At 34.3% G+C, this 16310-nt stretch overlaps 1 protein-coding gene across 11 annotated transcripts in view; it reads right to left on the minus strand.

The window, feature by feature from the left end:
* LOC101897808 (microtubule-associated protein tau) overlaps positions 1–16310 on the minus strand; it is a 143482-nt gene that overhangs the window by 43882 nt on the left and 83290 nt on the right. For 7 of the 11 annotated variants that reach the window (XM_059126981.1, XM_020036599.2, XM_059126979.1 and 4 more), the window contains exons 2-4: positions 11278–11432; positions 5486–6257; positions 5311–5354 (exon numbers count right to left, since the gene is read on the minus strand). In XM_059126981.1, coding sequence (XP_058982964.1) covers positions 5311–5354; positions 5486–6257; positions 11278–11295 — 834 coding nt within the window. In that variant the 5' untranslated portion in view covers positions 11296–11432. The remainder of the gene's footprint in view (positions 1–5310; positions 5355–5485; positions 6258–11277; positions 11433–16310) is intronic. The other 4 variants (XM_059126986.1, XM_059126988.1, XM_059126987.1 and 1 more) reach the window with 1 other exon arrangement.

Raw genomic sequence — 16310 nt, forward strand, 5'->3', positions numbered from 1 at the left:
CCTTGCTTTCGAAAATATTCCAGACACAATAGTCCAACGGGTTGGTATCCGGATATTTGGTGGCCATTGTGCGTTGCCAATGAAGCGAGGAATCTCATTTTGTAACCATTCTTGGGTGGCGTGTGCTGATTGCGATGATGTTGAGTCCTGTTGGAATGTCCAAGGTCTGCGGCCAAAATGTTTGTGTGTCCAATATTCGGCATTTATTCTAATGCCACGGTCATGGCGGCCCACACCATTGCCATGGCCGGCGCTTGAGTTTTGGTGGCCAACCAAAGGTGCACATTTTCAGCTGACCTATTTGGCAAGTAAAAACGATCATTTTATTTGTTTACAAAATGCTGGACAACGAATGTTTTCTTATCGGAGAAAACCAAGTTCAGCAGTACACCACTTTCGGCCAAGCGAAGCAACTCTTTAGCTCTTTTGAATCTGTTTTCTTTTTTTCACTTTTTGGAGTTTCAATGGCTTACCCCGAGCTCATTTTTCAATATTTGCTGAATGGAATATTGCGATATGTTCAGCTCACGGCCACTGCGACGCGGGTATCGATCAAGTCGCTTCTTTACTTTTCGGACCATTTCTGCTGATGTTGCTGTTTTCTTCAGTCCACTTCCTTGACGTTGGGCTACGCTACCAGTATTACGGTAACGAGCGATGGAACGAGATACAAAAGATTTATTCAAATTTAAATGCTGGAGTGCTCTAACGATAGCCACTTGTGGTTTTCCAGCAAAATATAAAGAAATCACATTATCACGCTTGAATTCCATCACGAATAACTTTTTTTCTGGAAAATTCTCACCAAAAGGCTTTTGTACGCTTGTAAACAATATAATGAGCTGTCACTGCAATAATTTTAACAGCTGTCGGACGAGTGGCTTTGAGGTGACAGCAATTTGAAGTTGGTTGCAGTTTTTTCATCTCACCCTGTATATGATTACCAAACATAATTTTTCAAAAATGTTTGTTATTAAAAATAAATCGGGAATATATATTTCTATAGATCCTCCCGTTTTTGGTCTATAATTTTTCATTCAATACAAATTTGAGTGATCTTTACAAATGAATGCATTTTTGAAATAATCTCTTCACATGTTAATAGTTAAGTATATTAGTCGTATTTTCGAAACATTTTTGTTTCGTCTATCATTCATTCTCAATTTTATACTCAAATACTTCCAATTATACCTACACAAACGCTGTGTAGTTTAATAAAAATATATTTCAAAAACACTCCACCCCAATATACAATCATTCATACTTATCGATGATCTCTGACAATAATTAATGTCTAGTATTGATTTTTGGTCGGTCAATTAAGTTTGTCTTTTAGAAACTACCTTACGTGGGCGACTTCAAGAATTTTTAAGAATTACTCACGCACATAAATATGGGAAGTTATTTTTCAATTTTATTAACGTTTTAATTGATTTGATACTAACTGCCATGACCATGTCTATCCATGTGTGTACTTAGCGAAAATGATTTTGGGAAAATTTTGTTTGCTTTTATTGTCTTTCGATCTATTTATTATGTATTGGAGAACAATTTTGTTCATGATGTCATGAGGAAGAACAAAAAAAAAAAAAAAAAAATTGAAAAAAACCTCTGAAGTATTAATTATATTACAGAATTTTCTTTACAAGTTTCGAACTAGAATTTCCTAAATCCATTTTAAAGGGGCGTCCATAGTACGGATTGATTTCAAAGTGTCGGTCGGTCCGAACTTTCAATACCCTCCACCATTAGGTATAAAAACAATTTTAAATTAAAGTATATGTATTCAAACGTGTTTCACTTTAATCTACTAATACCAGTGAGATCGGTTGAAGAATGCAGTTAGAGTTTTAAAATACCATTCTAACATAAATACCAAATATCGGGTTGTACCATCACATGAAAATCTTCGACCAATATGAATGATTTTTTTCACATTGGCTTTAGGACCTATTATGAACTACAATTACCGAAACCCTATAGACAATATGGCCTATATACCGAATATCTGCAGGTACCGTTATATGCGGGAGGTAAGAAAACCTGGATCCCAAAATCATGAAAAAATGTGGCTAAAATGACCAAAATACATCGGAAGGTACGATATATGGGCGCTGTGTAAAAACGTGGACTTATATATACAATATTCTGCCGCCGGAGCTACACCCATTAGGAACTACAAATACAAAATTTTAGACAATTCCGGTAAATAATGCCCCGTAATTAATCAAAATACCGAAAAACCGAAGGTATGTTTGTATGAGTGCTATAGTTAAACCTTGATCTATACGGTCAATGTTTATCCATCAGAGGAAGAACCCATTATACACTCTTAGTGTCAATAGAAGTACAATTATAAGATATGTTACAATATATATATATTTAAATGAAAACAGTCGGAAGTTTCTTTTTCTTTTTGTGAGTTTCCGTTATTTAAATTATTCGAGATTTTTTTCCTATTCTAAAACCAGTTTTCAACCAACCAGATCAAATCAAATATAATCTGGTTATTTCATTTGGTAGCACTTCTTAACCTTAAACAAAAATGGAATGACTACAAAATCTGTTATAAATAACGCAGTTATGTGTGAAAGCAAACAATATTATGTTTTCCAAAAATCTTGATTGGGCCAAATTGTTTGTTACACCTCGAGGACATCGATCTAACCAAGCTGAGTCGATCTAGCTATGTGTGTTCGTTTGTCTCTCCATGTTAATTTATAACATGGTCCATTTGGACCATAAAGTGAGTGAGGCCGTTATACGGGGGCCATGTCAAAACGGGGCCGTATATAAGCAATTTTATACTTCAAGGATTATCATCTACCAAATCTTCTTAAATACCACTTTTTAAATAATTTCGTGGGTAAATGTGACTAGGATTATCAAAATACCGAATCTCTGTGGTTATCGTAATATATACGTTATAGGATAAGGTGGACCTATACATACATTGTTTCGCCATCGGAGCTAGAACCCATTATGATCAACAAATACCAATTTTTACAGAAACCCTTGAAAAAATGTGGCAAAAATCATCAAAATACCGAATATCGGGAGGAACCGTTGTATGGGGGCTATACAAAAACGTGGACCTATACATACATTATTTCGCCACCGGAGCTACAACCCATTATGACCTACCAAAAATTCGCCACTTTTTTTATATGGTGGCTATACAAAAACGTGGACCTATATATACTTTGATTCGCCATCGGAGCTAGAATTCATTATGACCTACAAATACCAATTTTTAGACAAATCTGTGGAAAATGTGGCGAAAATCGATAAAGTACCGAATATCGGAAGGTGCCGTTGTATGGAGGCTATACCAAAACGTGGACCGACTATCCTAGACACAATACAAATTGTTCTGCCAAATTTTGAAGCTCTACGTCAAATAATGTGGGCTGTAACGTGATTTCAACAGACAGACGGACATCGTTAAATCGACTTAGAATTTTATGCTGATCATGAATATATATACTTTATATCACGGGCTTTAAACATTGATACGAAAGTCCTCGCTCAATTCACACTTATTGTTTTTTTTCTCATTCGGTCGCTGAGCAGGCATCAACGTCGCCTCCCTCATTCTCTCATTCAGTAAACTAACCCAATTTAGGCTTTTGTTCGTTATATGTGAAATGTTTAGATGTTCGTTAAATCGGTAAACTACTGAATTTTGATAGGTTGCTTTACGTTTATTGTAAGTCACTGGAGATTTAGCATATGTATGAAGGAATTCAACTTTTAAAATATGGTTATAATTAACCATACAACGAAAATATGTATGGTCACGTGGGTGCGAAAAAATAGCCTTTTGCATGGCTATATGACATGGTTTCATGAGCCATTCCCAAACATGAGGTACAATAAACTTTCATTATGCTTGGAAAATATTGGCTGCAGATTTATCAGGATTATTTGAAATGAGGAACTAATAATCGCGTCTGCTTTCAAATTGGATTTGAATACATCAGTTATAAATTCTACAAATCGAGAGAACAAATCTTGATATTTTGAAGGAATTCTAAAGTAGTTTGTTGAGGATTTGGTTCATTTTATTCCAAAAGAATCACATCTGCAAAAACTTTACTGTAAATTATATTGTTAAAGGATATCACGGCCACGCCCGATTGTAGCCTTTCCTTATATTTTATTTAATATCCAAGACTAAACCTTTAAACTTCAAAGTCAAACACGGAATTTACTTTTTTCAATTCGTTGTACGCCCGATCTCTATTCAGTTCGAGCCTTTATTTTTAAATATCTACTTAATCGGTCACATTACATTTTCTGGGGGAACAACAATTTTTGACGTTTGTTCCACTCGAATCACTCTCAGAATTACAATGAAACATGTGTCATCCCAAAAAAAGAGAACATTTATCGAAAAAGACTAGAAATTATACAAATTTTCAGGAAATTATGAATCAAAAGTATAATTTTGAATAGCGTATGAACCGTCCAAATAAAGTGAGTTTTAAAGTGAGAATTTTCTCGGAAACCTGGAATCAAACGTTATGGTACCCTGCATAATTATGCATTTTTAACAGAGCTAGCTAGCTATCAGACCTCTGAAAAACTCTCTCAAATTCTTATAAAGAGTGAAACTCGCTTGAAGTCGAGCGGGAGGACTTATGAGAGTAGAAAAAACAAAAAGAGCATAACTCGATTTTTCGGTTTCGCTGGAATAAGGAACAGTTTGCTTTGCCCGTTTTAGAGTGTGAGAAAATTCGTTTGAAAACAAGCTGATTCTAAATCTGGTTCGGAGCTATATATTTGGGCCAAACAAATGAACTGCACAAAATGTCATCTCAATTGGGCAACTTATGTACAAAATGCATGGATAAACAGACGAACGAATATGCATAAATCGACTCAGAATAGAGATCTTCAAAAGGAAAGGAAGCAAACAAATGCACAAAAACTAAAATGGTCAGATACTCTCTTAACTACGCATTGGAATAATTAAAATACACTGGAAAATTGTTTAAATCTTGCCTCACAATTCGAAAGGAATCCGCTTGAATTACGGTGGCAATGTCAAATGTCACTACGGTGGCAATGTCAAAATTGTACATAACTCTCAACAAACGTTATATACTTTGTGGGGTCTAATATTTATATTTCGAGGTGTTACAAATGGAATAAAAAACTTTATATACCCTTCTTTGCAATAATTTGAGAAAACCGAATAAGGAATATCCGAATTCAAAAACACGACTACTAAGCGATAATTTCCAGACAGTTGTAATATATTCTTTATGAATATATTATTTTCTATTAAATTCCATTGTCACTTACCTTCTCTTGAGTAGATTCATCAACGCCACTGTCGTTGTCACCTTCTGGAAAATAGAAACAACAAATATTATTTTCAATAATTTTTTAAAGAGGGATGTTCAAATTTTTAAAAAAAAACGTAAGAAATGGCTTTGTATTATATAGATGGGAGGCTAATAATTAACTTAGGTCTTACTCGACATTGAACCTGGTACTTCCCCACTTATGGATTTCGACATACTGCTATCATTCATGTAGGAATCGGGTGAAACTAATGACAGATCACTGTTCTTCGCCATGGATACTGGTGAATCGTCTTTGTAGACGGCGTCTTCATCGGCTTCGTTTAACGCCGGACCCATGGGATCATTTTTAAGTGGAGCTGTTTTTTGTGGGGTGATTGCCTGACCCATTATCACATCATCATCGTCGTTGGTCGATAGAGAGGAAGGTGGTCTTTGTGGCTGTTGTTGTGCTGGTTGTGGCTGTTGTTGTGGTCCAGGAGGCCGTGTTTGAGGTTGTTGTGGTGGGCCACCCGGAGCTCCTGGCGGACGATTAAATGGCGGTCGTGTAGCAGCTTGATTACCAGGAAAGGGGTTTGGTGGTCTTGTAGATGATTGTGGTTGCCCAGGCACCTGGGGTGGCCATGGAAAAGCACCTTGTGGTCGTGGCCCACCCTGACCCGTTGGACTCTGTGGACCCCCACCAGTGTTTGGGGCCGGTGGTGGCGGCCTGGTTTGTGGATTCTGTGGTGGGCCACCAGGTCTTGGTGGTGATGGTACACCAGGACTTCCCATTAATAGGTTTCCTCGGCTATCCATTGTACGTAGGGGTGGTGGACCACCCGGACGTACACCGGCACCTGGGCCTGCGCCTGGCATTGGTGGACCACCGGGCCGAGGACCACCCATCGGTCTGGGTGGCATTCCTCCTGGAAATGGTGGTCTTGGTGGTCCAGCAGGTCTCATCTGTGTTAAGAGAGGAGGTCTTGTGTTATTTCTTTCAATTTTCTAAACGTCGAGTATTAAACTTCTGTTGCAAGTGATTGCAGTTTTGTGGGTGAATGGAAGCTTTTCGTTAAGCCGCCTATCTGATAAAGGTGCAATAACTCAAGGGTGCATGTAAACCAAAACTTTGAAAACTTCCAGATTAATTTGCAACTTAATGGACATTTTGATGGTTGTCAAAGAAGAACCGTTAATTTGCATAGCAGTGAAAAAAGCGAAATTGTTTTCTATTGATAACAAATCGAATACAGTGAAACTTAAATAAAAAGAATAACATTTTTTTGAGATAACAGCTACACAAAAATATTGTTATTTAACATAGCCGTTTATATGGGATAAAGTAATGATTCCCGAGAGGTTCTCTATAACCATGCTCCACTGTTATCCACACCATATCCTTTTACGGTTAAAGCATTTTTGTCATGAAATTCAGTTTACCATTGTAACATGACCCGAATTGTCATGAAAATTTGTTTAGTTGTTGTTTTATTGTCCCGCAAAAATATAATTTGCACTGCCAATAAATTATTGATTCAACAAAATTCGCTCAATATGTGGCATATTTATTTGTGTATTTTTTTATTGTGCAGCAACTTATTTTCCCCCGCTTATTTAGCTGTGGTTATTCAAACCACAAACTTTACCAATAAAAAGTTATGTTTTTTTTTGTTTATGACGAGGGAAATATAAGATTTCTATAGTCAGAAAAAGTCCACAAAAAGGGTTAGATTCACTTGGTGCTTGGCAAGTACTGAACGATGGAGTGACAATTATTAGAGGATAGAGAAATATTCCAATGTTTATTTGAAAGATAAACCGATAATAAATGAATAACTCTCGCCACTATTTCTATCGTATCATAGGATTCCGTTTTGGTTAAAAAATACAGCGGCAAATTATCTAAAAATCACATTTGAAAATTATCCTTCAAATGTGGACATTTTATGATCTATGCAATCAAAGCAGTCTAACATTCCGTATAAAATTTTCAGAATCTCATTTTTTTTGGTTTGATATTTATTTATTTAGTGATTCAAAGGATCTGGATTGGCCATAAGCTAGAGAATATTTGCATAATCTGCAATATACATGACAATAAACAAGTATAATGAATTCCATCCATTAAAACTTGTATTAATTTAGAAAAGGATTTTAACCTGTCTGCTATAGAAAGTGTATAGTACTGCTAAGGGGGAAATCGTCTTTGAGCGGGCGAGACTGTCTGTGGTATTTATCAAATCAATTAAAAATACAGTTAAGTTCTACCGGAGACATCGAAAATTGGCATTATATGAGATAATGCAATAGTAAGGAAAGGACAAAAGTTGAAAGTGGCCGAATATTCCATAGCTTATGTCATGGTACAAAAAAAAAAAGATAAGGTAAAGCTACCAGGTGATATCAATTTTTTCTAAGTGTGCCCGCATGGTAGAATGATACAGGTAATAGTGTTGTAGTATAACAAATGTAACAACAACTACATACAAATTTGTTTATGTAAGTAATACAAGTGTTAGAAAACATGAAATATGTCAGTGTTCCTTAACCGCCAAAAAAGTTTGCGCATCATCGAGGCTGGCGTGTTTTTATACCCTCCAACGTAGCATGGAGGGTATTTTAAGTTTGTCATTCCATTTGTAACACCCCGAAACATACATTTTAGACCCCACAAAGTATATGTATTCTTGATCAGCATAAAATTATATGTCGATTTAGCGATGTCCGTTCGTCTGTCCGTCTACTCGTCTGTGAAAATAACTCCAGCTTCCGAACGAAATAAAGTAGATTGATAAAATTTTACTCAAATGTATATTATATCTGCAGGACTTTTGGTATTTAAAATGGGTCATGTAGGTCTACGGTTTGGTATAGCCCCCATATAACGGTACTTTCCTATTTTCGGTATTTTGTTGACTTAAGCGACATTATTCAACAGAAGTGTTTCAAACTTGGTATTTGAAGTTCGTAGTGGATACTACAGCCTATGACAGAAAATTGTTTGTGCAGATCACGCCCCCGCTTAGCCCCCATATAACGGCACCTCCGTTATTCGGTATTTTAATGATTTTAGCGACATTATTAACCGGAATTGTTTCAAATTTGGTATTTGAAGTAAGTAATTGATACTACGGCTTAAGACAGCTAATTTTCTGTGCAGGTCCACGTCTTCGTATAGCCCCCATATAACGGTACCTCCCTATATTTAGTATTTTGATGATTTTAGCTACAGTATTCAGCGAATTTTTTTCAAGTTTCGCATTTGAATATTGCAATGGCTTATAACAAAAGTTGCCAATGCAGGTCCACATCGTCATTTTTAAGATTTTAACAGAATTTTTAGCAGATTTTTTTTTAACTGTCAAATTTGTTTCAGATGGTGGTGGGTATTCAAAGATCGGCTTGGCCGAACTTACAGCTTTTTTACTTGTTTCCATAATTATTTAAAAAAAATATTTTGACATTTCATGCAGTGAAATTCCATTTTAAAAAGGTGTATACCCATGGTACAATAAGAAGGTACAACAGCTTCGTAAAACTGCAGAAATACAACCCTGAGGCTATGCCCGCTTCCTGTCAGAATTATTCAAAATTATAGGCAACAAGTTTTTTCATTTATTTGATATTTTTTGTTCATTTCTAAAATTAGTCAAATAACGCGAAAGATGAATGAAATGCCTGGATGTTCTTTTAGAAATATGGTCCTGAGTGTTCAATTTTTCAATTCCATGGTAAATCTCGTTAATATTATTAATGCGCGCCCCGCAATTTAAGTTTCTTCCAATCATTGATTTTGAAAATTTTTTTCTTATTTTTCAAAACAACAAATACATACACAAAATTGGCAGAAGTCGGGCACACTTAGAAAAAAATTGTAAAAATTGCTCTACCTTACCTTTTTATTATACCATGTGTATACCTATTGTATATCAAGAAATAATAATTGTATATACAAAGAAATAATTAAATCACAAAAAGTCATACCGAAATTGACACTAGCAATACCATAGAGTGAAATCAGCTGGGGTTTGCTTCTTTCTGTAATAATTATTCCATGATGTGCCCGACTTCTGAATGACTGAACAGTTTCGAATATGTTTGTGAAGGAAAATCCAGGTATATTCATCATTCGAGTTATTTTACGGTGCCCGAACATAATCCTTTTTGGTTTGGTAGAGCTACCACTTAATTTGACTGTGATATTTGTATGCTATACTTGACCTCTTGTACTAAATATCTTTTCTATGGAGTGCGAGTTATAACTTTGGCTCAAGGCTTACATTTAAAATACAATGAAAAATATAAATAAATATTTAAAAAAATATTAAAACATTATAGACCGGAATTGTTTCAAATTTCGTATTCATAGCTAGTAATGGGTACTACAGCCTTTGCCAAAAAATGTCGTATGCAGTGTAGCTTCCATATAACGGATACTAGAGCCTATGTCCAAGTCTTCCTATAGATCCCATATAACGGGTTTCATTTGAGCGGTACTTTTTTGATTTTTTTTTGTGAATTTTCAAGTTCCTTCCAAATTGTGGAGGGTATTAAAAGTTCGGCCCGGCCGAACTTAGCTGCATTTTACTTGTTATGTTCTAGCCACATTCTGAAGCGGAGTTGTATGCAATAGCATTTACGGTTACAAACAAATTTTTAAAAGTATATGTCATCATCATATAATGTCATTTGATTCCCCAAATTTGCTCGACACCACACTGTGTATTATTGTCTTTGTGGATTTGTTTGTAACAGGCAAATGAAACGAGGTATACCTTTTGATGACCTTCATAGAATCACATTCAGAATCGATTTATACATGTTCGTCCGTCATTTTTGTGAACAAAATGCATGTCGCATTTATTGCTGGATTGTGATTAAATTTTGCCCAGATGATTTGTTTAAAACAAGGACGAGACCTATTGAAATTTGTGAAATTTGTGCTATTTGGTACCAGATATCAGATAGAGCTCAGAAATACGTCTGCCCAATTTTATCGAGATCGGTTCAGATTTGGATATAGCTCCGATATATATCTGTATCTGATTTCACGTTTATTGTGCGCCAAATGTGTAATATTAGCCCAAATAGGATGCTAAATTTCGCTTATGATATAGCCATAGCTCCCATATATATGTTTCATCCGATTTAATATCTAAGTCACCCAAATCCGTATTATGCACTCCATAAAAAGGATTTCTGGTACAAGATATTGGGTACATCCGAAAGGTTTTGTCTAGATCGGTTCTAATTGGGATATTTTTTCCATTTTTTTCCATATTTTTTCCATATTTTTTTTCCCTATAATTTTATATAAATAATATATCAATGACGGTACATTTGACGAAATAAAGTTGTGTCATACGATTTTATAATTACGTATTCTGAAAGTCATAACAAGTAGTCTATATACCTCAGTCAAGTTTAGTGGAAATCGATTAAGGTATAGCATTCGCAGGTTAGTTTTAATTTTGAAATTTAAACCGCTCTAAACCTTAATACGCAATTAATAAAGTCGGCACAGTTTACTTTAAATTTTATAATATTTGAAATAGAAGAAAATTGTGAGTGTGGAATTGAAATATATTTTAAAATCATAAAATATATTAATTTTATTTTACTTTTCTTTATATCACCTTTGATCCACGTTATGAACAATTCAATATAAGTTCGTAAATAAACCACTCATGTGAATTTTTTGATTACAAATACTGCAAATTGATCTGGTTCAAATACGTTTCGAAAAAAATATTAAAAAATTAATTATTAAAAACAAAAATATATTTTTTTGTACATTTGAAAAATGAATTTCATTTCACACGGTTCAATTGTAAAAATATACTCAGCTTTAATTTAAATGTTTCAATGGCAATACTATTAAATTGCTTTTATAAACTTATATGTGAGTATCTACAAAATTATAATGTGCATTTCATATGCTGTGGATGTAAATGAATAACTCTAACATATTGCCAAAACTTACCGCATCCGTATCACCCATTTTGTGGTGCTGTTTAACTTAAAACTACTATTCAATAAAATGCCGGTAATACAACGTTGGAACGTTTTGGCCAAAAGCTTTGGGATTTTCCCAAACAAATTTGCACAACTTTAATTATTTTGTCGAAATTTCGTTTACTATAAACCCAAAAAAAAATTACTTTGTTTTCAATTAAATAACTTTTCCCAGTTCTTTGCAGAAAAATCGATAAATTTGTTGCAATATTTTTTAAATTCAAGAGACACATAATTTAAACTTGAAGTTACTTAAATTCGAAATCACTTTCCTTTGCATAAAATCACTTTTCGCAATTGTTACATTTTTCATTAAAGAAAATGTAAATCAAATACTTTTGTGTTTAACTTTGTTGAACGCCCAACCACGTGTGAAATGCTCCGCACGACAGAGTTACTAACAAAGTTGGTCGGAGAATAAATAGCTATGGAAATTTACCCAAAAAAAAAGTCAAACTTTTATTTTGGTGTGGAAATTTCAACTGCAGTAATAAAATATTACACCATTTCATTTAGAAATTATATGGCTGGTAAACTTTTTCTGGGACATTTCATTTAAGTTGATGAATTGTAATCCTATATAGGATGGTTAAAAATAAATAAATTTTTCTCAATATTTCATTCTGGATGTAATTTGTTCCATAGGAAAATATACTCTTCTCTAATTTAATGAAGGATCATATCTTTGTGGCAAAATTCATTCTGATGGAGCATTCTCTTACAAAAAACAAGTAAAAAAGCTGTAAGTTCGGCCGGGCCGAACTTTGAATACCCTCCACCATTTGGAATGAATTTTGTAATTCTCAAAAACAATAAAATCTGTTAAAAATTCTGTTGAAATCTTAAAAATACCGAATGTAGCTGTTATATTAGAGTCTATACGATGACATGGACCTGCATAGGTAACATTTGTCATAAGCCATTACAATATTCAAATTCGAAATTTAAAAAAATAGGTAATAATGTAGATGAAATCATCAAAATACCGAATATCAAAATACCGTTATATGAGACATGGACCTGCATAGACAATTTTCTGTCATAGACTGTTATATCCATTACGAACTTCAAATAACAAATTTTAAACAATTCCGGTGAATAACGGACAGACATCGCTAAATCGACATAGAATTTTATGCTGATCAAAAATATATATACTTTGTGGGATCTAAAATGTGTATTTCGAGGAGTTACAAACGGAATGACAAACTTAATATACCCTCCATACCATGGTGGAGGGTATAATAAATAGGATGTACTTTCCTCCTGAATGAAAGTTTTGCAGACAAATAATTGATCTAGTATAAACTTTTCTTTGAGCATAAAATGTCCACGATGAATATCCTTTTCTGGAAAAAGTTTATCCGGAAAAATGTGTATATTCTCCATTCAGAAAAAATCACCGCGGATTAACTTTTCTCCGTATAGAAAAATTCATCGCGGAAGAACTTTTCTCCGTATAGAAAAATTATTGGCGGATGAACTTTTCTCCGTATAGAAAAATTAATCGCGGATGAACTTTTCTCCGTATAGAAAAATTCATAGCGGATGAACTTTTCTCCGTATAGAAAAATTATGCCTTCCGAACTTTTCTCTATTGCAGAATTAAGACTCAGAACATTTGTCCACGTACAACTTATCTCCATGAAAAAATCACACTTCATTAAATTTTTTATGCGACTTGGAAATGGTGTAAATTTATAGTCTTAAGAATCCTTGTTATACGCTTAACATTCACTCTCACATGCAGAAAAGAAAAAATATTTCACTTCCGACCCAATTTCTTCGCTACGTTTTTTATTTTATTTTATAAAGAGTGACATATCCGCTCCTTACCAAAGTAACTGAAAGTAAAAGTTTGTTTTGTTGTCGTCGTTAAACAGAGTCGGTGTCGCATGGTTAACGAAGAATTACGCACCCACACCCTAAATACATTCCTTTATCGCTTTCCTTTGAGGTTGAGTTTAGTTTTTGTTTTTCCTTTTCTTTAGGAAAATTGAATAAGAAAAAGGCTTAAAAGTATTTCGAGAGTAAAGACGGTTGAAAGGTTGCCTATGAAAACGCCGGTCTCTTTAGGCAAACAAAACAATTATCATGTCAAACGGCTAAATAAATTCAAATTGAAATGAACATTTGGCAAATTTTCAACAAATACCACAATAAATGATATTTTTGTTAAAGTCTTAGGTAACCACCGACAAAGTGATTATCTGCATAATAGATTGTATCGAATGGTTATGCGGAAGTTGTTGTCAATTCGGGGTAAGTTTTTATGGTTTTAGGATGTATAGTTTTTACATCTGTTAGAATGTTTATTTTTTATACCCTACAACAGTATTTGTTGGGTGGGATTGATTGGGGCAAAATGTTTGCAACACCTCGAATTAGTGGTTGTATATCCACGACGTTATATATGGATCTTCTTCTCTCGCCGAGCGCAGGCGATCAAATGATTTTATGACAGTGTATATGCTCACCATTGGATTATAATGGATTACATTTAGCGAGTGAAATGGACAATATTTTTTCTGTGAAAAATTCCAGAATTTCCATTCATCTCGCGAACATTTTTATACCCTCCACCATACTATGGAGGGTATATTAACTTTGTCATTCCGTTTGTAACTCCTCGAAATACTCATGTCAGACCCAACAAAGTACATATATTCTTTATCAGCGTAAAATTCTACGTCGATTTAGCGATGTCCGTCTGTCTGTTGTAATCACGCTATCTTTCGAATGAATTGAGATAGAAGGCTAAAATTTTGAACAAATGTTTATTTTGCCAGTAGGCAGAAGGTTCCTAAATGGCCCATGTAGGTCCACGTTTTCATATAGCCCCCATATAACGGTACCTCCCGATATTCCGTATTATTTTGATGATTTTAGCGACATTATTCGCCTGAATTGTTTCAAATTTGGTATTTGAAGTTCGAAATGGATACTACAGCCTAAGACAGGTACAATACTCACCGAATTGTTTGAGATGTCGTATTTGAGGTTCGTAATGGATGCTACAGCCTGTGACAGGAAATTGAGTATGCAGGTCCAGGTCTTCGTATAGCTCCGACATAACGGTACCTCCCTATATACGATATTTTTATGATTTTAGCTACATTATTCAACGTTTATTTCAAATTTGGAATTCATATATGTAAATGGCTTATGACAAACAAAGCCTACGTAGGCCCACTCGTATAGACCCCAATATAACGGATATATTCAGCATTTTTAAGATTTTAACAGAATTTTTAATGGATTTTATTTTTTAAAAATTTCTAAATTCGTTCCAAATGGTGGAGGGTATTCAAAGTTCGGCCCGGCCGAACTTAACTTGTTGATATTGAAAGTCTTTTTTCAACGAAATCTCTAGTACATAAATTTGGCACATCTGACCTTAACTTATATTGTCTAAAATCGGGATATAGAAAACAAGTTCGAAACTATCAGTCGGTTTTTTTTACAAATGTATTCCCTGAGCCAATGTCTGTTTATTTAAATATTTTGACTTGCGTTATGATTATTCAAACTATTGAACCAATTTGAACTCCTTCACTTTATATGATAATTTTTGGAAAATATTGAAATATGCATGAGGTACCAGATATAGTGTACCGAAGGATTCCACTTCATTTTATACCGGTATTTAAAGGAAATCTACATTTATTTCCAATTTTATGTGAATAATTAGAATGTTGAACTCTTGTGGGGAATTACAAGAAGGAGTTAGTCGATAAATTTCATATTCACATCAGATCTTTGGTTGTGAAAAATATTGAGACATACCAAGTTTGAAAAGAATCGTTGACTTGTTTCGCAAGTTATGAGAGTTATAAATATTGAAAATTCTGACTCCTTGCGGGGGTACCAAAAGCGATGGGTAAATATATATATAATCTACATCCCAGATTTTGTGTTGGTATTAATATTGGAATGTGTGAAATTTGGAAGGTATCAGATGTTTAAAAGGAATCAGATGATTTTTTTGCATTCTATGAGATATATAATTATTCAAAATGTTGTGGGGGAGGTACCAGAAAGTGTCGATGTGCTTTGTTTCAAAGGAATCATGGGCCCCTTCATTGTTATTTGTAATTTTGACCCATTGTAGGAGAGGTACCAGAAGAGGTGAACTAATATATTCTTCATGGCTTTACCAAATTTTGACCCGTTATAAGGGTCAAAAGTGGACCGATATATTCCATCTTCATTTCCATCTGGAAGAAGTGGACCGATATATTCCATCTTCACGTCAGTTCTTGCGTTACTAAAAATATTGGGATGTGTGAAAGTTGAAGAAAATCAGACTCTTATTTCATGTCTTATAAGAGTTATAATTATTCCAAGACTCGAATGAGTGGGCTAATATTGTCCATTTTCTCACCTGACCAAGATAAACAAAAATCTTTTCGCTTTCTATGAGGTAAATTATTTTATTTAAAATTTTTTAAATTTTGTGGCGAAGACACCAGGAAAAGTAAATGTTTCCCATCTCCGAACTCGATCTAAGTTTGATAATAACATTACGATCCCAACGACGCGCATCCCAATATTTTTATTAACAAAAGATCTGGTACGAAGATTGGATATATCCTTCCACCACAAACTCGGCACATGTCAATATTTCTACTAAAACAATATGGAAAATGTCGAGCCAATCCTTTTGATAACCCCACCCCCACAACGGGTCAACATTTCCAATAATTATGACTCTCATAAAATGAGAAATAAGCTTTCGATTCACTTCAAATTTTTCACATCCCAGTATTTTTATCAACGCAAGATGATCGTGAAGATGATATATATCGACAAACCCCTCCTGGCACCTCCCCACAAATGACCACAATTTTAAATATTTATATCAATTTTAAATATTTATATAACTTTCAAAACAAATCAGCGATTCTATTCGAACTTGGTATATCTAAATATTTCTTTAAACTAAAGATCAAATGGGAACATAGAATTTACGGGCTCACTCCTAGTCGTACCTCACCCACA

This window comes from Musca domestica, unplaced genomic scaffold, assembly GCF_030504385.1.
Source record: "Musca domestica strain aabys unplaced genomic scaffold, Musca_domestica.polishedcontigs.V.1.1 42, whole genome shotgun sequence".
In the NCBI taxonomy this organism is placed as follows: Eukaryota; Metazoa; Arthropoda; class Insecta; order Diptera; family Muscidae; genus Musca; species Musca domestica.